This window comes from Scyliorhinus torazame, chromosome 2, assembly GCF_047496885.1.
Source record: "Scyliorhinus torazame isolate Kashiwa2021f chromosome 2, sScyTor2.1, whole genome shotgun sequence".
Classification (NCBI taxonomy): Eukaryota; Metazoa; Chordata; class Chondrichthyes; order Carcharhiniformes; family Scyliorhinidae; genus Scyliorhinus; species Scyliorhinus torazame.
The window spans coordinates 270,458,908-270,481,664 of NC_092708.1; the positions used below are offsets into that span (position 1 = coordinate 270,458,908).

Consider the following 22,757-nt stretch of genomic DNA (forward strand, 5'->3'; position numbering starts at 1 on the left):
CAGCAGAATTGTATACAACCACAACCACAATCTGTACCTCATGAGCCAGTAAAATCCACTTTACCATTACCATCAAAACAAGGGATCAACTCTGGTTCAATGCAGAGTGCAGGAGAGCATGTCAAGAGCAACACCAGACATACCTAAAAATGAGGCATCAACCTGGCGAAGCTACAACTCAGGACTACATGCATGCTAAACAGCAAAAGCAGCAGACAATAGACAGAGATCAGGGTGATCTGACAACCAACAGATCAGATCAAAGCTCTGCAGACCTTTCACATCCAGTTGTGAATAGCGATGGACAATTAAACAAGAACAAGGAGGAGGAGGTTCCAAAAACACCCCCAGTTTCAATGATGGGGAAGCCAAGGACATAAGCCGTTATGCACCATCTTCAGCCAGGAGTGCTTGGTAGATGATCCATCTCAGCCTCTTGCTGAGGTCCTCAGATCACAGAAGGCAGTCTTTAGCCAATCCAGTGCATTCCATGTGATATTTAGAAACAGTTGTTACAATATTCTGGCTGTTATACTGAAGACTTATGCCCCAGAACTAACCATGCCCTAGCCAAGTGGTGCCAGAACAGCCTCAACAGTGCTATAAATGTGATAATGTTGAAAAATTCCCAAGTATGCCCTGTTCACAAAAACAATAGAACAAATCCAATCCAGCCAATTACTGCCCCTTCCCCCACCCCCCCTTAAAAGGATGCTTTTAACGAAAATATTGCAGTGCTGTGGGGATAGAGCAGGGGAATGGGACTGATTGGATTGCTCTACAGTGACCTGGCATGGACTCAATGGACAGAATAGCCTCCTCTGTGCCATACTGTTTCTATTATTGCAATGTTCAGCACCATTTGCACCTCCTCAGATACTGAAGCAGTCCATGCTCGTGTGCAGCAGGACCTGAACATGGACTGATATATGCCAATTAACATCGATAACAAACAAGTGCTCGGCAATGGCCACCTTCTGTTGCGTTATGCTGCTTCGGATAACACAGGCTGCTACTTGATGCAGTCTTAACTAAAGGATGCTCCAGACTCTGAAATGAGTTCAACGTGTTTATTGAACAATTAACGCAGTTCTCAAATGAGTTTGACTCTCTGCTAATCTAACTGTAATAACTCAGTCTAACTGTACCAGCTTGCTCTAAGCCACGTGCTGCTGATCAATCCTGTCTAACTCTCTAGATGTCGGTCTGTGGAAAGAGGCAGGGTGTGAGTGCCTCATCCCTTTTATAGTGTTTAGATCATGCCCCCTTGTGGTGATGCCACCTCCGAGTGTCCTGACTGCCCATTGGTTGTGTCCTATTTGGAGTGTTCATTGGTTGAATGTTTGCATATCATGACATCTCCCCCCTTTTTTTTTTTAAAGATGTATATACATGTGACTGTGTCTGTCTAATGTGACTAACTGAGGAATACAGAACAGAACAAACAAACGCTCATATGTCCAGTCGCTGAGGCTTGCGTCTGATCCTCGTCGACCGCCGGAGAGGTGGTGGAGGGGATGACAGTGGACAGGCAAGTGGGAGGCACAACTGGTGGCCTCGTGGTTGGAGGTGGCAATTCGACATGTGGAAATGGAGGGGAAAGTGGATGTGGGCAAGCAACTTTTCGCAGTGCCCTTCGATTCCTTCGCACAATGGAGCCATCAGCCATTCGTATGACATAGGATCTGGGCACGGCCTGTCGAACAACGACAGCCGGAGCAGACCACCCACCATCCGGTATCTTGACCCTGACCGTGTCTGCCGGGGATAGCACGTCCAGATCAGTGGCATGTGCATCATAGCCCTGCTTCTGGCTGTCGCGTAGCTGCTGCATCTTCTGCAGCACCGGGAGATGATCAAGGTTGGGTAGGTGTATGGCTGGAAGCGTCGTCCGCAGGTCCCTGTTCATCAGCAGTTGAGCTGGCGACATGCCAGTGGACAAGGGAGTCGCCCAGTACACAAGTAGTGCAAGGTGTATGTCGGAAGCGGAGCCCGAGGCCTTGCGGATGAGCTGCTTAACGATGTGCGCCCCTTTTCGACTTTGCCATTGGACTCCGGATAGTGTGGACTGGAGGTGACATGCCTGAAATTGTAGCTCTTAGCAAACGTGGACCATTCTAGACTGTGGAAGCACGGGCCATTGTTGCTCATGACAGTGTTCGGGATGCCATGCCTTGAGAATGTCTCTTTACACACTTTGATGACGGTCCGTGAGGTGAGGTCTGGCAGCTTCAGCACCTCGGGATAGTTCGAAAAGTAATCGATGATTAAGATAAAGTCGCGACCATTGCATGGAATAGATCAATGCCAAACTTGGACCATGGAGAGGTCTCTAGGTCATGTGGTTGGAGCGTCTCCTTGCTCTGCACTGGTTGGAACCTCTGACAGGTTTGGCAGTTCAGGACCATGTCCGTGATGTCCTGGTTGATGCCGGGCCAGTAGACAGCTTGCCGGGCCCTGCGTCTGCACTTTTCTACGCCTAGGTGTCCCTCATGAATCTGCCGCAGCACCATGCTCTGGAGACGTAGCGGGATGACTATCCTGTCCAGCTTGAGCAGGACATCGATCAGCGTCAGGTGGTCCCTGACGTTGTAGAATTGAGGGCATTGCCCTTTCTGCCAGCCATTGCTGAGGTTGTGGATGACTCGCTGCAACAGGGGGTCTTTGTCCATCTCTTCTCGGATGAGAATGATCTTCTCATCTGTTGCCAGGAGAGTGCTTGCACAGTTTTTATTTTTTAAATTTAGAGTACCCAATTCATTTTTTCCAATTAAGGGGCAATTCAGCGTGGCCAATCCACCTACTCTGCACATCTTTGGGTTGTGGGGGTGAAACCCACGCAAACACGGGGAGAATGTACAAACTCCACACCGACAGTGACCCAGAGCCGGGATCGAACCTGGAACCTCGGTGTCGTGAGGCAGCAGGGCTAATCCATTGCGACACCGTGCTGCCCTGCTTGTACACAGTTGTACCTGCAATTCAATGTGCTGGATGATCTCCAGTGGTTCACTGGGTGAGTTGACGGAGCTGGACAATGCATCGGCGATGATGAGCTCCTTGCCAGGTGTGTACACCAAATTTAAATCATACCTCCGGAATTTGAGCAGAATTCGCTGCAAATGAGACGTCATGTCATTCAGGTCCATTTGGATGATGAGGACCAGAGGCCTATGATCCGTCTCAACAGTAAATGTTAGTAAGCCGTAGACATAATCATGAAATTTGAGGATGCCGGTGAGAAGATCTAAACACTCCTTCTCAATCTGCACATATCTGGTCTCAGTGGGTGTCAATGCCCGTGACGCGTATGCTACTGGTACCCAGGATGATGTGTCATCTCTTTGAAGCAACACCGCCCCAATGCCATCCTGACTCGCATCTGTGGATATCTTGGTGTCTCGGTCTGGGTCAAAGAATGCAAGGGCGGGTGCAGTGGTGAGCTTGGCTTTCGGCTCCAGCCACTCTGTTCGGTCCTCCGTCTTCAACTCAAAGGCAGTTGATTTTTTCACCAGGTTGCGTAGGGCCGTGGTGTGTGGGGCCAGATTCAGGATGAACTTGCCAAGGAAATTGGCCATTCCCAGGAAGCGCAGTACTGCCTTCTTGTCCTCGGGGACTTTCATTGCCTCGATGGCTTTAATTTGGTCTGTGTCCGGGTGCACACCGTGTTGCGAAATCTGATCTCCCAGGAACCTCAGCGTGGATGCCCCAAAACAGCACTTCGACCTGTTTAGCTTGAGGCCATGTTCATGTATGCGTCGGAATACTTTCTTGAGTCGCGACACATGTTCCTCTCGAGTTGTGGACCAGATTATGATATTGTCAACGTAGGCACGAACCCCTTCTATTCTCTCCATCATCTGTTCCATGATGCGATGGAAAATCTCTGATGCCGAGATGATGCCAAATGGCATTCGGTTGCAGCAGTATCTGCCAAAAGGCGTGTTGAAGGCGCAGAGCCTTCTGCTGGATTCTTCAAGTTGGATTTGCCAAAATTCTTGGGATGCATCCAATTTTGTGAAGAAGCGCGCGTGTGCCATCTCACTCGTGATTTCTTCCCTCTTCAGGATGGGGTAATGTTCCCGCATTATGTTTTTGTTCAGATCCTTGGGGTCAATGCAGATGCGTAGGTCCCCCGAAGGGTTCTTTACGCACACCATCGAGCTGACCCAGTCAGTTGGTTCAGTGACCTTGGAGATGATGCCTTTTTGTTGAGCTCTGCCTTCAGGCGCTCTCTCAGTGGAGCAGGGATCCGTCGTGGTGCGTGGACCACTGGCTTGGCATCAGGCCCCAGTAGAATCTTGTACTCGTATGGCAGCGTGCCCATCCCGCTAAGTACATCTGGGTACTGGGGTAGGATGTCGTCGATGCTGGCCTGAAGATCCAAATGGGACGGCGTTGTGGTGTAGACCCTTTGAATGAGGTTCAGTTGCTTGCAGGCGTGCGCACCTAGCAGGGACGCCCTGTCTGGTTTAACAATCTCGAAGCGTAAGCTTGCTTGTGTGTGTCAGCTGGCCACCTGCAGATGGCAGGACCCCAGTGCTTTGATTGCGTTTCCATTGTAGTCCAGGAGTTTGCAGGCAGCTGGAAGGATTGTGGGGGGGGCTTCTTGATTCTCTTGAAATCAGGTTGGCGAAGGCACCTGTGTCCAGTTTGAACTGGATGGGGCAGTGGTTGACCTTCATCACTGCTCGCCATTCATCCTCGGAATCCATAGCCAAGATTGATTGGACTTGCAATGTGTCCGGTGTGGCGTAGTCGCACTTTGTAATAATGCCCACTCGGTAAGTGTTGTCCAGGTATTCATCATCTGGATCCGTCGCACTGCCTGGATCAGAGTCATGCATTCGGTGTTGCACACTTCTGATGTGCCGCTGTCGGAATTGGGAGCACTGGCTCCTGACTGGTGGTGCAGATCTGCACAGGGCTGCACAGTGGTTTGGTTTCCCACAGTTTAAACAGCGTTTGCCTCTGGCAAGGCAGTTTTTTTAAAAATGGGCAGTGCCGCAGTTCGCACACATCATGACGTCGGCGTCATGCCGCTCAGTGCGTCGTTGCGCATGCGTGGTGCGGTTCTCGGACGTCTGCACCTGTGCAGTGCGGTTTTCGGCCGTTTCGTGTTCCCGATTGCATCGCGCATGCAGCTGGCCCCCGGAAGAGCGTGTGAAATGGCCGCTTTCGTCAATGTGGAGGCGCTGCATCCGGGAGATGGCCTGAACACACCACCTCGTGGGAGGCTTGTTTTTCACTTTCTGCCGTTTTGTACTTTGAATAGCGATTTTTAGAGTGCTCATGCACAGTACACGTTTCAATCGTGACTGGCAGGGTCATGTGCTTGATTTTCAACAATTGCTCTCGCAGAGGATCAGCCAAAAACTCGCAGAGGACTCCAAAAACGATTTGGTCTCGGATCATGGAGTCAGTGATATCACTGAAGTTGCAGGATTGCGCTAGCAGTCTAAGGTTAGTTAGATAGGAGTTGCAGGATTCGTCTTTACCTTGCATCCTCTGCTTGAAGATGTAGCGCTCAAAGATTTTGTTGGTGTCCACCTCGCAGTGGCTGTCGAATTTGTCCAGGATGGTTTGGTACTTCGTTTTGTCCTGCCCTTCGGAAAAGTCCTGCCCTTCGGAAAAGTGAAAGGAGTTGAAGATCTCTATCGCATGGTCACGCAGTGGTGAGTAGAAGAGCTATCTTCCAAGCATCGGCCGCGCCATTGAGGTTGGGTGCTTCCACGTATAGTTGAAATTTCTGCTTGAATGATCGCCAGTTGGCACTAAGATGGTCGGTGGTCCTGAGCTGATGAGGAGCCTGAATCTTGTCCACTGTGGCTGTATTCAGTAGCTGGTTGTCACGGATCTTGTTGAGTTGAACTAAATAGATTGAACAGTCACTCCTGGTATCATGTGTTATGCTGCTTCGGATAACACCGGCTGCTACTTAAAGCAGTCTTAACTAAAGGCTGCTCCAGACTCTGAAATGAGTTCAACGTGTTTATTGAACTATTAACACAGTTCTCAAATGAGTTTGACTCTCTGTTAATCTTACTGTAGTAACTCAGTCTAACTGTACCAGCTTGCTCTAAGCCATGTGTAGGGGTGTGATGCTGCTGATCAACCCTGTCTAACTCTCTAGATGTCTGTCTGTGGAAAGAGGCAGGGTGTGAGTGCCTCATCCCTGTTATAGTGTTTATGTCATGCCCCCTTGTGGTGATGCCACCTCCGAGTGTCCTGACTGCCCATTGGTTGTGTCCTATTTGGAGTGTTCATTGGTTGCATGTTTGCATATCATGACATCTTCAACAAGAGAGACGCTAGCCATTGCTAGGTCTCTTGATATTCAACTTCATTACCATCGCTGAATCCTCCACCGTTAACATCCCGGGGTTAGCATTGATCGGAAACTCAAATGAACCAGCTATATAGATACTGTGGCCATAAGAGCAACTCAAAGTCTGGAAACTCAGCAGCAAGTGACACCTCCTGACTCTCCAAAGCCTATCCACCATCTACAAGGCACAAGTCAAGATTATAAAACAATGAAAAGTACAGCACAGGTACAGGCCCTTCGGCCCTCCAAGCCTGCGCCGACCATGCTGGTCATCTAACCCAAGAACTTCTACACTTCCCCGGTCCATATCCCTCTATTCCCATCCTATTCATGTATTTATCAAGACGCTCCTCAAACATCAGTACCGTCCCTGCTTCCACCACCTCCTCTGGCAGCGCGTTCCAGACACCCATTACTCTCTGTGTGAAAAACTTCCCTCACACATCCCATCTAAACCTTGCCCCTCGCACCTTAAACCTCTGTCCCCTAGTAATTGACTCTACCGCCCTGGGGAAAAAAGCTTGTGACTATCCACTCTGTCCATGCCCCTCATTGTGATGGAATACTCCCCACTGGCCTGGATAAGTGCAGCTCCAATCTCACAGAGAAAGCTTGACATATCCAGAACAAAGCAACCTGCTTGATCGACACTCCATCTACCATCCTAAACATTCACACCCTCCACCACCAATGCACAGTGGCAGCAGTGTGTACCATCTACAACAGGCGTGTCCACCCCACGATCCACAGGCCACAATATGGCCCCCGGAGTGATTGCTGAAAATGCCGGTCGGTAAATCAGGTCAATGAGTTTGAGGTTTTCTGCAGGGGACTGCTCACAGCCTGTTTCTTGCTGCTCCTGAGAGGCTGTAATTGGAGGAGCAGTGAACACCAGCAACTGGGAGTATGTGGAGATAGAGAGAGAACCTGAAGAATACTGGGCCTCCTCTCACCATACTTTCCCACAGCTCCGGCCTCTTTCCCAACTCCCGGTGCATTGACCCAGCTCCAGCTGCTTTCCCAGGTCTCTACATGGTGGGCGAGTGTGTGAAGGTATGTGCAAGTGAGAGAGAGGATGGAGTGTGTGTTTGTGCAAGAGAGGGAGGGTTAGTCTGTGAGTATGAGAGGTGAGTATGTGTGTATACAAGAGAGGTGTGTGTGTGTATAAGAGAGAGGTGTGAATGTGTGTGTAAGGGAGACGCCGGAGTGTGTGTATGTAAGGGAGACATGTAAAGGAGGTGTGTGTGTGAAAGAGAGGGGTGAGTGTGTGTGAGAGAGGCCTGTTTGTGCTTGCATGTGTGAGAGAGACCTGTGTTTGTGCTTGTGTGAGAGAGAGACCGGTGTTTGTGCTTGTGTGTGAGAGAGACCTGTGTTTGTGCGAGAGAGGGACCTGTGTTTGTGCGTGTGTGAGAGGGGGGGACCTATGTTTGTGCTTGTGTGTGTGTGAGAGAGAGGGACCTGTGCTTGTGTGTGTGTGTGTGTGAGAGAGGCATGTGTTTGTGCTGGTGTGTGTGAGAGGGACCGATGTTTGTGCTTGTGTGTGTGAGAAAGGGACCGGTGTCTGTGCTTGTGTGTGAGAGAGGCCTGTTTGCGCTTGCATGTGTGAGAGAGACCTGCGTTTGTGCTTGTGTGAGAGAGAGACTTGTGTTTGTGCTTGTGTGTGAGCGAGACCTGTGTTTGTGCGTGTGTGAGAGGGACCTGTGCTTGTGTGTGTGTGTGTGTGAGAGGCATGTGTTTGTGCTGGTGTGTGTGAGAGGGACTGATGTTTGTGCTTGTGTGTGTGAGAAAGGGACCTGTGTTTGTGCTTGTGTGTGAGAGAGGCCTGTTTGTGCTTGCATGTGTGAGAGACCTGTGTTTGTGCTTGTGTGAGAGAGAGACCTGTGTTTGTGCTTGTGTGTGAGAGAGACCTGTGTTTGTGCTTGTGTGTGTGCGAGAGAGACCTGTGTTTGTGCGTGTGTGAGAGGGAGGGACCTATGTTTGTGCTTGTGTGTGTGTGTGTATGTGTGTGTGTGTGAGAGAGAGGGACCTGTGCTTGTGTGTGTGTGTGTGTGTGTGTGTGAGAGGCATGTGTTTGTGCTCGTGTGTGAGAGAGTGCTGTGTGTTTGTGCGTGTGAGAGGTGTGTGTTTGTGCTTGTGTGTGTGAGAGAGGCGTGTGTTTGTGCTCGTGTGTGTGAGAGGGGGACCTGTGTTTGTGTGTGCGTGAGAGGCATGTGTTTGTGCTTGTGTGTGTGTGAGAAAGAGGGACCGATGTTTGTGCTTGTGTGTGAGAGAGAGAGGGACCTGTGTTTGTCCTTGTGTGTGTGAGAGAGAGGGACCTGTGTTTGTGTGTGTGAGAGAGAGAGACCTATGTTTGTGCTTGTGTGCGTGTGTGAGAGAGACCTGTGCTTGTGCGTGTGAGAGAGACCCGTTTGTGCTTGTGTGTGTGTGAGAGGGACCTATGTTTGTGCTTTTGTGTGTGTGAGAGAGGGACCTGTGCGTGTGTGTGTGTGTGTGTGAGAGAGAGGGACCTGTGTTTGTGTGTGTGAGAGAGGGGGACCTGTGCTTGTGTGTGTGAGAGAGAGAGACCTATGTTTGTGCTTGTGTGCGTGTGTGAGAGAGACCTGTGCTTGTGCGTGTGAGAGAGACCCGTTTGTGCTTGTGTGTGTGTGAGAGGGACCTATGTTTGTGCTTTTGTGTGTGTGAGAGAGGGACCTGTGCGTGTGTGTGTGTGTGTGTGAGAGAGAGGCGTGTGTTTGTTTGTCTGAGAAAGGGATCGAGAGGGAGTGTATCTCTGAGATTTACTCCCAGTCTCAGTGCCCTCATTCACCCTTACTCCCACACACCAACAAGCAATGTCACCCCTCACACACATTGGGTGAGGGTGAGTGAGTATCTCAAGACTGAGAGTGAATAGCCACACACCCTGGTGGTTTCCATTGCAACCTCATGGTTTGCCCTTACACTGCCAAAACCACAGCAATGTTGACCAGAAATCCAGTTTTCAGCCTCTGAAAAGACAATTTCTTCTGAAAATGTCTCCCTTCTCGCCAGGAATTCCAAAATGATGCCCTCTTAGATTCCACACAAGAGTGTAGCATATTGTGCAACAGGAGGATTGGCTTAAAATGTTTCTTGTGTGGTGACGTAGAAGGGAAAGATGATGGTGGTGGAAGCTGCCAACTGGAGCCAGGCCTTCCCCACCCACTGTGGCATGGTTCCCAAGTCTGATTGGATGTATTCCTCTAGGTGTCACCATATAACCTCTCTGCCCCACCCCCACCATTGGTCGCGCAAACCTCCATCTCCCAGCCAATGGGAAAACAAACTGATTCTTCATTATTCCTTTACAATGATTTTTTTTAAAAAAAATTTAAGAGTACCCAATTATTTTTTTATTTTTTTCAATTAAGGGGCAATTTAGCGTGGGCAATCCACCTTCCCTGCACATCTTTGGGTTGTAGGGGTGAAACCAACGCAAACACGGGGAGAGTCAAACTCCACACGGTCAATGACCTAGGGCCGGGATTCGAATCCGGGTCCTCAGCGCCGTTGGCAGCAATGTTAACCACTTCGCCACGAGCCACCCTCCTTTACAATGATTCTTGGCTCTCAATGAAACAGCAGTTATTTGCTGCCTTCGTTATTTTGTTAATTGGCAGAAAAATGGATATATTTTAAAACACATCTGTTAACACATCTATCATTTTTCTTCTGAAAAATGCTCTGGATATTAATCTTTATTTCCGAGAGACTCCTGGGCAATCCTACTCTGGGTCTGATTGGAGGTAGCAGGGGGAGAGAGTAGGTTGGGGGTATCAAGGCTGAACCAAGAGGGCAATAGAAATAAACCTCCTAAAAGTACACCGAGATGAGCAGCCATTTTGAAGCAGGTGGATGTCTGGAGATTGGAGCAAAGCAGTTCCGAGCTGAGGTACGTGTGCTGTGATCATGAGACAGCAAGCTGTGTGCTTTCCAATTTACTTTGTGTCCAGGGGGAATCGTGCTGCACGTTACCCAATTATATTTAGCTAATAGGAGCAGGAGATGAGCACAACTGACATCGACTGAATGCCAGTGAACACATTTATTTCAGCGTTGGCGATTTTTCAGCTGACTCAACCCGTGAACCACGCGGTCTGTCAGATCTGAATCAATCCTGGCCTCTAATTCATGGCTGACCTAAATATTCCTGCTTCTCCTTCGCAAGCTGCAGGCCTTGAGCTTCAAGGCTTCCAATCATCGCTTCCCCGAGCTGGGCGTTCTGCCAGGTTCTGTGGAGAGAAGAGGAAATCAGGATCCGTGAAACGGTGCTTCACAGTGTCTGTCACACACTTCAAAAGAGGCAGACATATTAGAGAAAAAAAAATGAAAATGTTGTTTAATGATGTGTGTTTGGAAACTTGCAAACACATTTCTCTCACCAATTGCAACTAAACTCTGCTGGAGTGCAGTGACTGCTTTCTTAGCCAAAACATTTTGTGGATTTAAAGATAGCAGCTCAAACACACATGCACCATAACTGTAGAATAATATGTTGTACATGGTATACAGCTCTGCAATTCTCAAACAATGGCCTAGAACATGGAACACACCTGAACTGGAGGGGCCCCAGCTCAAATAGCACACTCCTGCTGTCTACAGAGCACATGCCAGCTTTGTGCATGGGATCCAATGTCTCGGTAACCCGGTCTGATGGTGAACAATGCCACAGGAGGACCTCTCTGCTGGACGGCACACCAGGCTGGAGACCAGTCACTCGGCTCTGGTATCTGAATTTAAACCCATCCTAGGTCAATGAGAGGGACAACTCAAGCAGGGATCCTGATGATGAAATTGGTTCAGACAGGATCAATCCAGTTTTTAACGTTCATGGGCTGACTACACACAGCTGAAACCTAACTGGCAGCAAATTGTGTAGCCGTGCCTAGAGACCAGAGGGATAAATGATGCCATATTAGAGAGGACAAGGCTATGAGGGAAGTTTACAGAAAGCCCGGAGTATCTGCGTGACAAAATCATAAACACTTTGGCCTTGATATGATGAGCCCGAGGAGGTCTCCCAACCCGCTATATCCACACCTGCCACTATTATCACAGTAGTGCTTTGTGAGAAGTGTATGCCATCTTGGAGAGCCAGGGCACTTCATGAATGTTGCCAGCTGGGGACGTTCACCTGCGAACTGGAAATAGGAGAAGCTGGCTGCAGAAGATATTCGCTTTTTAAAGAATGCCTTGTGGCAGAAGAGGAATACAGTTGCTCCCTCAAGCGCTCCTTCAAATGATCTCAGCCTCTTCTCACTGTCATTCTGTGATCCACCCCTGCCATATATCAGGGCCTTTGTCTCTGAATGCTGTGGTGGAATGAATCACACTCTCATCTCCGAGTCAGAAGGTTATGGATTCAGGTTGTGTTCTTTCGAGGTTGATACTCACGGTGTAGGACTGAGGGAGTGCTGCATTGTCACGTGCCATCTTTTAGACTTTCTCCAAGATGGCTGAGATATCTCAGATCTCAAGATACTACTTGAAGAATAGCAGAGAAGCTCTCTTTCTGGAATTCTGGTCAATACTTATTGCTCAAACAACATGACAAGACATGGATTATCTGGTCATTATGAAGTTGATTAGCAAGGATCCTGTAAGCTGGCTGCCAGTATTCCTACATTATAGTTATTACATAGCAAAAGCTATTTCAATGGCTATGATGCACTTTGAGGCAGGTCGAACCTTGTGGAAGGTGCTATAAAAATGTAAGCTCTTTCTATCTTATCTTAATTTTCACCTTGATCCTGCCACACCGAGACTGATAACAAGAAACACTAGTTCATCAATATTTCTCTTTACTTACACCTTTCCAGATTCCTGCAGCAAATCTATCCAGTGCTGTTGGTCAAATTCAGTCTCAGCCGCTAATAAGATATTCCCCTAAAGAGAAAATACAGAGACATCACATTAACCCTTGAACTCAGTTATCAGGAAAGGATAAAAGATCTGGGACTCTACTCTTGAGGGGGGCAATTCAAGCAAAACAATTACCAAAAAGGGTCCTCCAAGGCCCTTGGGGTTTGGGTGGAATTAGGCTTTGGGTAAGGCCTTAAACCCTCCCCCAGGATGGCGGTCCCATGTCTGGACTGCTCCTTCAGCCCTGGGCAACCTGAAGATCATTCTTGGCATGGTGATCTCAAGCAGCCCTATGCTCATGGTCTTCATCCTGGTCTGACGTACGTAATCTCGGAAGTGGCCTTCTCACTCTGAATTGCTCTGCCTGACACCTGGGGCGAAATTCTCCTACCCGCCCCGCCACATTTCTGCCCCGACCGGCCGGCGGGAGTCTCCGTAACACCGGCCGGTCAATAGGGTTTTCCATTGTGGGGCAGCCCCACGCCGTCGGGAAACCCCCGGGCGCCGGCAAAACGGAGACTCCCGCCAGCGGAGAATGACGCCCCTGATGAGCAGACCAGACAGCTCAATGAAGAATCAAGCTGGGAACACTTTACCTTTCCTCATATCTGTTTCCTCAGCTCTACATTTTTGAAAATGCTGCTTTTAGAAGTGTTAAAGCCTTCCTAGAATCATAGACTCCCTCAGTGCAGAAGGAGGCCATTCAGCCCATCAGGTCACATGGGGCTGTTTAGCACAGGGCTAAATTGATGGCTTTGAAAGCAAACCAAGGCAGGCCAGCAGCACGGTTCAATTCCCGTAACAGCCTCCCCGAACAGGCGCCGGAAATGTGGCGACTAGGGGCTTTTCACAGTAACTTCATTTGAAGCCTACTTGTGACAATAAGCGATTTTCATTTCATTTCATTAACCCTCCAAGAAAGCACCCCACCTAGGCCCGTTCCCCCACCCTATCCCTTTACCCCTCCTGACCTTTTGACACCATTTGGCAATTTATCGTGGCCAGTCCACATAGCCTGCAGATCTTTGGACTGAAAGCTCACAACATTTGGAAAGGCTTGAAATCCCCTGAGATCCTTTGAAATGCTAAGCATCCATTCAATTTCACAGTGCAGTACCTTTAACTAGCTTTGATTGACAGCTGAATGGTTTAAACACAGTTGCCAGGAGGTTGTTTATTTCTCTTTCCCTTCATGCTTGAAAGCATCTGAAGTGGAGTAAGGCCACATGAGTAGTAGAGAGGGAAGTCAGTACTGCTGGGTAGGGGATATTAAAGGAAGTTGTCAGTAACTAGTGAGCTGGACAGGACAGGAAAAACATAGAATTCCGATCACGGAACCATATTCGGTTGACTCCACTCACGTTAGATAGATTCCATTAATTTGAGAATCATAATATAATTACTTGACTATTTTATCCAATTCAATTTGCTCAATACGGTTTTGGCGATTCCACCGACTCCCTCAAAACAATATAAATTATTTAATAAAATATAAAATGAAAACAGAAAATGTTGAATAAACTCAGCAGGTCAGGCAGCATCTGTAGAGAGAGAAACAGGGTTAACATTTCCTCCTCTTCAGAGATGAAGAGGGCTAGGAATGTGATGGATTATATAGTTGGAGAGGTGGGGGAGAATAGGTCAAAGCGAAGGAGTGATTGACAAAGATGTTTTGGATAATATAATTTGCCAGATTCAAATTACTGCACTTCAAATGATTAAATTAATTTGTTATGAGTGGATTGAGTTGGCCACACACCATTAACTAAAAGAAGTGGATCTCAGTTAGTCAGTAGAAATCCTCAGATCAGATAGCAGTGACCATTTACTTAGCCGCATGTTATTTAATGCATCAGTTTCAAACTCAGCCTCGCAGTGGAGTGAGGCTAGATAGAGAAAAGAGGAGGATCTCAAAACCATTTGAGCAGTGAAGGGAGTGAGTCCAACCAGTGAATGGATACAGATAGTACTTTACATCGTTTTAACATGAAAAAAAAAAAACCAGAATAGCAGATGCAGGAATTATAACTAAACTTTAAAAAAATATATTTTTATTCTCCTTTTTCACATTTTCTAATTATAACTAAACTTAATGAGTAAACTGGAATTGGTTTAGTTTGGCCTGTACGCTGGCAGATCACAATGAGACTCCAGGACAAAAGCTATTGTTTTGGACCAGAATATTGATAGGATGAGACTGCTGTGCTTGTGCATGTTCAGCAATCTGTTTGATAAACTGCCCAACGCTGGTAAAACTCAGCATGAATTGGATAACATATGTTTGTTTATGAAACATCCCCACTGACACCTCTCTTGCATTAACTCACCGGAGGCTGAACCCCTGATCCATGTCTTTGTTACCTCTACACTTGTCTGTCCACTGCACTCCAGGCTGACTTACCAAATTCTCCCTCACCACGAGTTCATCCAAAACTCAGTTGCCTGTGTGTTATCTCTGGCCAAGTTCCATTCATCCAGTATCCCTATGCTCACTGATCTACACCGGTTAAGCAACATCTTGTTTTAAAATTCTCATTTTCATTCCTGGGGGCGAATCTCCGGGACCGCTAGCCCGGGCGGGAATCACGATGCCCTGTTGAATTAGGCATGAGGGTCAAAGCAGGATTCTTGCTGGGCATCAGACCCGTTGCGAGTCTCCTAGCCGGCTCCACTAGCCCCAATCAGGTTTCAGTCGGCATTCATCAGGTTCTCGCCCAGTGCAGGCGAGAACGTGCTAACTTTACATAGAATTGAATGTAATTATCAGGCTTGAAGCCCGATTTACTGATCCTGGGATGCTCCCGGACGTCTCCCATCCAGAAGTCCTGCAAACGTGAATCAGTTTTTAAAAATTATTTGTTCATGGAACCTGGGTGTCGCTGACGGGGCCAGCATTTATTGCCCATCCCTAATTGGCCTTGAGAGGGAAGTTAAGAGTCAACCACATTGCTGTAGGTCTGGAGTCACATGTAGACCAGACCAGGTAATGATGGCAGATTTCCTTCCCAAAAGGACATTAGTGAACCAGATGGGTTTTTACGACAATCGGCAATGGTTTCATGGTCATCATTAGACTTTTAATTCCAGATTTTTATTGAATTCCAATTTCACAATCTGCAGTGGCGGGATTTGAGCCTGGGTCCCCAGAGCATTACCTGGGTTTCTGGTTACTAGTCCAGTGACAATACCGCCTGTCCTTAATGCAGGTCCTGACAGGCATGCACCTAGTACTGTGGACTCTTGAGGGGCGGGAAGCAAGGGGTGAGGACCCTCTCTGCACTAATCTCAGGATACTGAAGGGGGTCCTTCAGGAAGGTAGGGGTAAAGGGGGGGGGCTTGGGCTGTGCTGAAAGGGCTCAAGTCCGGGGTCTTTCTCAGGATGAGGGTCATGTGGCAGGTCTTCCCTCTGTAGCTTTGAAAATCACAGGGCTGGCACGGTGGTGCAGTGGTTAGCACTGCTGCCTCACGGCGCTGAGGACCTGGATTCTATCCCGGCCCCGGGTCAATATCCGTGTGGAGTTTGCACATTTTCCTGGTGTCTGCTTGGGTTTCACCCCCACAACCCAATGTTGTGCAGGTTAGGCAGATTGGCCACGTAAATTGCCCCTTTATTGGAAAAAAATAATTTGGACACTAAGGGCAAAAATTATTTGGACACTAAGGGCAATTTATCATGGCCAATTCCCCTAACCTGCACATCTTTGGACTGTGGGAAGAAACCGGAGCACCCGGAGGAAACCCACACACACACGGGGAGAATGTGCAGACTCCGCACAGACAGTGACCCAAGCCGGGAATCGAACCTGGGACCCTGGAGCTGTGAAGCAATTGTGCTAATCACTATGCTACCATGCTTTGCTTTGTTTGGTTTTTTTTTTGTCTTCACGGTCCATTAACTCTGAAGTGCTTTGTCTTTTAATCAGGTTTTCTTTCTAATTACAGTTTTAAGAGGCTGTTTCTTTGGTCTAAAGTCCTTCCTAGAAAGGGCATGTGCTCTGTGTGAGTGCTGCCCCCGCACCTGCGCTTTCCAGGAAGCACTTTAGAACAAAGAAACAACCTGTTTAAAAAAAGCTACGGTAGAAAGGACACCTGTTCAAAAGAAAAGAATCAAATCGGGAGAATTGTGCATCTTGTTTTCAGATTCTTCCTGGTACTCACGTAGCCCTATTACTGTAATCTACTCCATCCCCACAACCCTCAGAGATTGCTCCGCTCCTCTAATCCTGGCTCCTGCACATCCTCAATTTTAATCACTCCACCTAAGGTGGCCATGCTTTCAGTTGCCTGGTCCCCAAGCTCTGGAATTCCTTCCCAAAGCCTTTCTTTGTTTTAAGATGCTCTTTAAAACCTATCTTGTGACTAAGATTTTGGCCATCTTCCTTAATACCTCCTTGTGTGGCTTAGTGTCAAATTCCACCTTGGGGAGTTTCCTTACATTAAAGTTGCTATATAAATCAAAGTTGTTTTTGTATAAAGAGAGAGTTACGAAACTGGAATTTAATTAGGGACTAAGGGATGAGCAGTAGAGGCTGGGATTGTGGCCCTGAATTGGAATGCAATTGCAGGAATTAATTGACTGAGCAACAGCAAAGAGAACAAAGAGGAACTGAATCCGTCAGAAGAAATGGAGGAGGAGGATGGGAATAAAAGCAGGAGAGTGGGGAGGGGGTTTCAGTCGGTACCAGGGACAGGGTGGAGGTGTGGGCTTAAGTAGGGTGCACTTTCCAGGGTCTGGTGCAGACTCGATGGGCCGAATAGCCTCCTTCTGCACTATAAATTCTGTGATATCTCCCTCTCACTGAATCCTGCGTTCTCCAATATTTTTGGTATCTATTTGTGCCCTCATTTGTGAAGATAGAACCAAAGTATGTGTTTAGTTGCTCAGCCATTTCTTTGCCCCTATTATACATTCCCCTGTTTCTGAATGCAAGGGACATTTGCCTTCACCAATCTTTTTCCCTTCACGTACCTATAGAAACTTTTACAGTCAGTTTCTATGTTCCCTGCAAGCTTACTCTCATACTCTATTTTCCCCTTCTTAATCAATGACTTGGTACTTCTTTGCTGAATTGCTCCCATCCTCAGACCTGTTTTTGTTGGCCAATTTGTATTGAATTGAATACTATCTCCAATTTCCCTTGAAGGTCATGGATTGGTCACCATTCCCATTTTATTTTTGTGCCAAACAGGAATAAACAATTGTTGCAGTTCCCCCAGGCGCTCCACAAATGTTTGCCATTGCCTATCCACTGTCAACCCTTTAAGTAACATTCTCCAATCGATCATAGCCAACTCATGCCTCATATCATCGTAGTTTCCTTTATTACGATTCAGGACCATCGTCTTAGAATCAACTACTTCAGTCTCCATCATAAATGTTGGAAGATTTTGGTGGTTGTGGTGGGGCCGAATGTTAGGTGAATAAACCGGACCAATATGGATTGGGTTAACCAGGCCAACATCGGAATTCTTTTTATAGAATCCCTACAGTGCAGAAGGAAACCATTCAGTCCATCGAGACTGCACCAACCCTTTGAAAGAGCACCCTACATGGGCCCACTCCTCCGCTCTATTCCCGTAGGCCCACTCCTCCGCTCTATCCCCGTAATCCCACCTAACAGCACATCTTTAGACTGTGGGAGGAAACCCGGAGGAAACCCACGCAGACACCAGGAGAACATGCAGACTCTGCACAGTCACCCAAGGCCACAAGTGAACCCAGGTCCCTAATGCTTGTGAGGCAGCAGTGCTAATCACTGTACCAATAGAAATCACTGACTAACATAGGTGTTGCTATGGCAACTTCATTTTAGGCACAGAAACTAATTTTAGTAGAAAACACCACACATACACAATCTGGGTAAATGTATTTCAAGTATGTAAATTTGCTTAACAAACATCTCCCACCATTCAGTGACTACAGAGTAAAGCAGTCACAGTGATCAATAAATGCTCACACACTCTGCTTTTCAACTTCACATGCATACACCCTGGAAAAATTATTCTTGTGATCGTATGATTGATGACAGGTCCCTTCTTATTTAAACTTTCTGTTTACTGATCAAAAATGCAATGAGCCATATCTGAATTCCCAATTAACCACATGGCTAACAAATTCAACAACACCACTGCAACTGATCTCAAGGAAGATTGACGAGGCTTTGTGGGTGTAATCCTGCCAATGACTTGGTGCAATGTGTTTGGTTAATTCCTAGCTCTTGTTTATTGGTGTGATCGCCAACAACAACAATTTGTATTTATATAATGCTGTAAACATCTTAAAACATGCTAAGGTGCTTCACAATTAGAAATCGACACGGAGCCAAATAAGGAGATGTTGGAGCAGATATTTACATAGCATCTTGAAGGAGGAAAGAAAGATGGAGAGGTTTTTAAGGAAGAAATTCCCCCATTAGCACAAGGGAACTTGAGGCACAACCGTCGAGAGTGAAATGATTAAACTCGGGGTGGCTCAAGAGGCCAAAATCAGAGCAGCTAAGGTAACTTAGAAGTTTATAGGGCTGGAGGAGATTACAGATACGGAGTGGCACGGGGGAATTTGAATTGAAAACAAGGATATGAATTTTAAACTGAGGTGTTTCTCTACCGGGAGCCATTGTCGGTCAGTAAGCATTGGGGTGATAGGTGAATGAGACTGGGTGCAAGTTATGGTACATTTAGCAGGGTTTTCAATGAACTCAAGTTTACGGAGGGTAGATTTTGGAAGGTCGGCCAGGAATGCGTTGGAATAGTCAAGTCTCGAGTAAATTGAGGGTTTCAGCAGCAGATAGGCTAAGACAGGGGCAAAGTTTTTTTAAATAGAAATTTAGAGTAGCCAATTATTTATTTTTCCAATTGAGGGGCAATTAGCATGGCCAATCCACCTAACCAGCACATCTTTTGGGTTGTGGGGGTGAAACCCTCGCAGACACGGGGAGAATGTGTAAACTCCACACGGACAGTGACCCAGGGCCGGGATTCAAACCCGGGTCCTCAGCGTCGCAGTCCCAGTGCTAACCACTGCGCCACATGTCACCCCCTGACAGGGGCACAGTTGAGTTTGTCATGGAGATGAAAGTATCATTCTTGGCGATGACTCAAATATCTGGTCAGAAGCTCCTCTCAGGCTCAGATGCGAAACCAAGGTTGTGAACAGGCAGGTTTAGTCTCAGACTGCTGCCAGGCTGAAGGATGGAGTGGGTAGTTAAGGAATAGTGTTTGGAATAGGGACAGGGAAGAATGGTTTCAGTCTTTCCAATATTGTCAGAGAAAATTTCTGCATATCCAGTAGGAGACGCCAGATAAGCAATCTTGTAACCTAGTTAGTGATGAGGTCAATAAAGGTGTTATTGGTGAGATAGAACATAAGAACTAGGAGTAGGAGTGGTCCCTCGAGCCTGCTCCGCCATTTAATGGCTGATATTTTTGTGGACTCAGCTCCACTTACCCGCACGCTCACCATAACCCTTAATTCCTTCACTGTTCAAAAATCTATCTATCTTTGCCTTAAAAACATTTAACGAGGTAGCCTCAACAGCTTCTCTGGGCAGGCAATTCCACAGATTCACGACCCTTTGGGTGAAGAAGTTCCTCCTCAACTCGGTCCTAAATCTGCTTCCCCTTATTTTGAGGCTATGCCTCCTTGTTCTAGTTTCACCCACCAGTGAAACAACCTCCCTGCTTCTATCCTATCTATTCCCTTCATAAATTTATACGTTTCTATAAGATTCCCCCCTCATTCTTCTAAATTCCAATGAATATAGTCTCAGTCTACTCAGTCTCTCCTCATAAGAACCGGGTGTTGTTGGTCTACATGTGAAAACTATTACTGTTCAAATGACGTTACCAAGGAGCAGTATGTTAATGAGAAATAAGAGTTGGGGGGTCAAAGACAGACCTTTGGGGAATGCCAGAGTTACAGTGTGGAGCAGGAAGAGGAGCCATTGCAAGTAATTCTCTGGCTAGGATTGGATAGATAAGAATGGAATCAAATGAGAGCATTCTCAGCCAGTTGGACAACAGTGATGAGGTATTGGAGGAGGAAGGCAAACAGGCCAAGGAGGACCACAACGTATTAAAACAGCTAATATATATATTACATTGCACTCGAATGGAAATATTTGGAACAACTAGCTTTCTCACTCAAATGAAGAGAAAAGGATAGTCTGGGACACAGACCTGGGATTGCAGTAGCATGCAGTGGTGATTCTAACATGAGAATGTGGTAAGGAAGCTCTGGAATGGGACACAACTGGCTCAAAAGAAATGCACGGTTAAGGAACAAGCGTGTGTAGATTAGAATAGGGGGTCAAGGACTTCCGGTTGCGGCTATGCGGAGCTAAGTCGCACGTTCGGCAGCTCCTGCAAAAAATGGACTTTTGGGCTCTTTTCAGGGCCCCCAACGGAATTTATTCGACGTTTCCAGCTGTGGGAAGGAGAGTACAATAATTCCCCGACAGTATATGGCTTTTACCAGGAGCGGGGCGACTACAAAAGTGATGGTGGACCCGAAGGTGTGAGGGAAGAAGAACAAAATGGCAGCGGGCGGGGACCAGGCAGCGTGGATGCAGTGGGCGCAGGAGCAACAGGAGGTTATCCAGCGCTGCTTTCGGGAGATTAAAGCAGACCTGCTTGAGCCGATGAAGGCTTTTATCGATAAGCTGCTGGAGACCCAGCCGACCCAGGGGGTGGCGATCCGCGAGGCCCGACAAAAGATCTCCGACAATGAGGATGAGATCCTGGGCCTGGCGGTAAAAGTGCGAGGCGCTCCACAAGAAATGGCAGGAGCGGTTAGAGGAGATGGAGAATCGGTCGAGGCGGAAGAACTTGCGGATTCTGGGCCTCCCAGAGGGGCAGGAGGGGCCGGACGTGGGGGGCCTATATGGTCACCATGTTGAACTCGCTGATGGGAGCGGGGTCCTTCCAGGGGCCCCTGGAGCTGGAAGGGGCCCATAGAGTGCTGGCGAGGATGCCCAAGGCTAACGAGCCTCCGCGGGCGGTGCTGGTGCGGTTCCATCGGTTCATCGATCGGGAGTGTGTGCTCAGGTGGGCCAAGAAGGAGAGGAGCAGCAGGTGGGAGAACGCGGAGGTTCGAATATACCAGGACTGGAGTGCGGAGGTGGCGAAGAGGAGGGCGGGGTACAACCGAGCGAAGGCGGTGCGGCATAGGAAGGGGGTGAAGTTTGGCATGTTGCAGCCGGCGCGACTGTGGGTTACCTACAAGGACCGGCACCATTATTTTGAGTCTCCGGAGGAGGCGTGGACCTTTGTTCAGGCCGAGACGTTGGACACAGATCGAGGGTCGGGATGGGCGTTTGGGGATTGCGGTTGATATGTTACTTTTTGAGGGGTGGTCCTTTCCTCTTGTTTTTTTTCTTTCTGGTTGGGTGAGGGTGGTTAGGGCGGGTTGGTCGGAGGGGCTTTTGGAGGGGGGTAAGCAAATGGAACAGGGGTGGATGGCCGGCAGTGTGATGGGGCCCCGCGGGGGAGGGGGAGGCCTGAGTCGGGGGTGAGGGGACTAGGCCTCTAAAAGGAGCTGCGTGAGAGGTGGCGGGGCCGGGTAGGTGGTAAGCGCGGGCTTTTTCCCGTGCTGAAGACTGGAGGGGGCGGGGCCAGGGCAGGGAAGCGAGGGTTGTTTCCCGCGCTTGGGATGGAAGGGGGAGGTGGAGAGCCTGCGGATGGGGAATGGAAGAGGAGGGTGTGTCACACAATGGGAGGAGTCGAAGGGGAGGCGGGAGTGGCCGGGGTCAGCAGGAGTCAGCTGACTTGCGGAAGTGCAATGGGGGGAGTAAAGCAGCTAGGAGGGGTCCTAGCTTTTGGGGGCTGGGGGGGGGGTGGGGTCGTGTTGCTGCTGCTATGGTCAAGGGGGAGCTGGAGCGAGTGGGGGGGGGTCGAGACGGGGGTCTGCCGCCGTGGGGAACGGGCTGGGCGTGAGGTGCGGGCGCGTGGCTGGCTAGTCGCGGGGGAGGGGGGCGAGTAGCCCCCTGATCCGGCTGATAACCAGGAGTGTAAGCGGACTGAACGGGCCGGTCAAGCGGGCCCGCGTATTCGCGCACCTGAAGGGGCTGAAGGCGGATGTGGTTATGCTCCAGGAGACACACCTGAAGGTGGCAGGCCAGGTAAGATTGAGGAAAGGGTGGGTAGGTCAGGTGTTTCATTCGGGGCTAGATGCCAAAAATTGAGGGGTGGCGATCTTGGTGGGAAAGAAGGTGTCATTCGAGGCGTCGAGCATTGTGGCAGATAATGGCGGCAGGTACATAATGGTAAGTGGTAAGTTGCAGGGAGAGAGGGTGGTACTGGTCAATGTGTATGCTCCGAACTGGGACGATGCGGTTTTTATGCGGCGCATGTTGGGTCGGATCCCAGATATGGAAGTGGGGGGCCTGATAATGGGGGGAGACTTAAACACTTGTGTTGGATCCGGCACTGGATCGCTCTAGGTCTAGGACGGGTAGGAAGCCGACGGCGGCTAAGGTGCTGAGGGGGTTTATGGACCAGATGGGAGGGGTGGACCCATGGAGATTTGCAAGGCCGGGGTCTAGGGAATTCT

General features: G+C 48.5%; 1 protein-coding gene across 1 annotated transcript in view; it reads right to left on the reverse strand.

The window, feature by feature from the left end:
* plekhd1 (pleckstrin homology domain containing, family D (with coiled-coil domains) member 1) overlaps positions 1-22,757 on the reverse strand; it is a 154,699-nt gene that overhangs the window by 82,505 nt on the left and 49,437 nt on the right. The window contains exons 4-5 of the mRNA XM_072487334.1: positions 12,156-12,232; positions 10,487-10,578 (exon numbers count right to left, since the gene is read on the reverse strand). Coding sequence (XP_072343435.1) covers positions 10,487-10,578; positions 12,156-12,232 — 169 coding nt within the window. The remainder of the gene's footprint in view (positions 1-10,486; positions 10,579-12,155; positions 12,233-22,757) is intronic.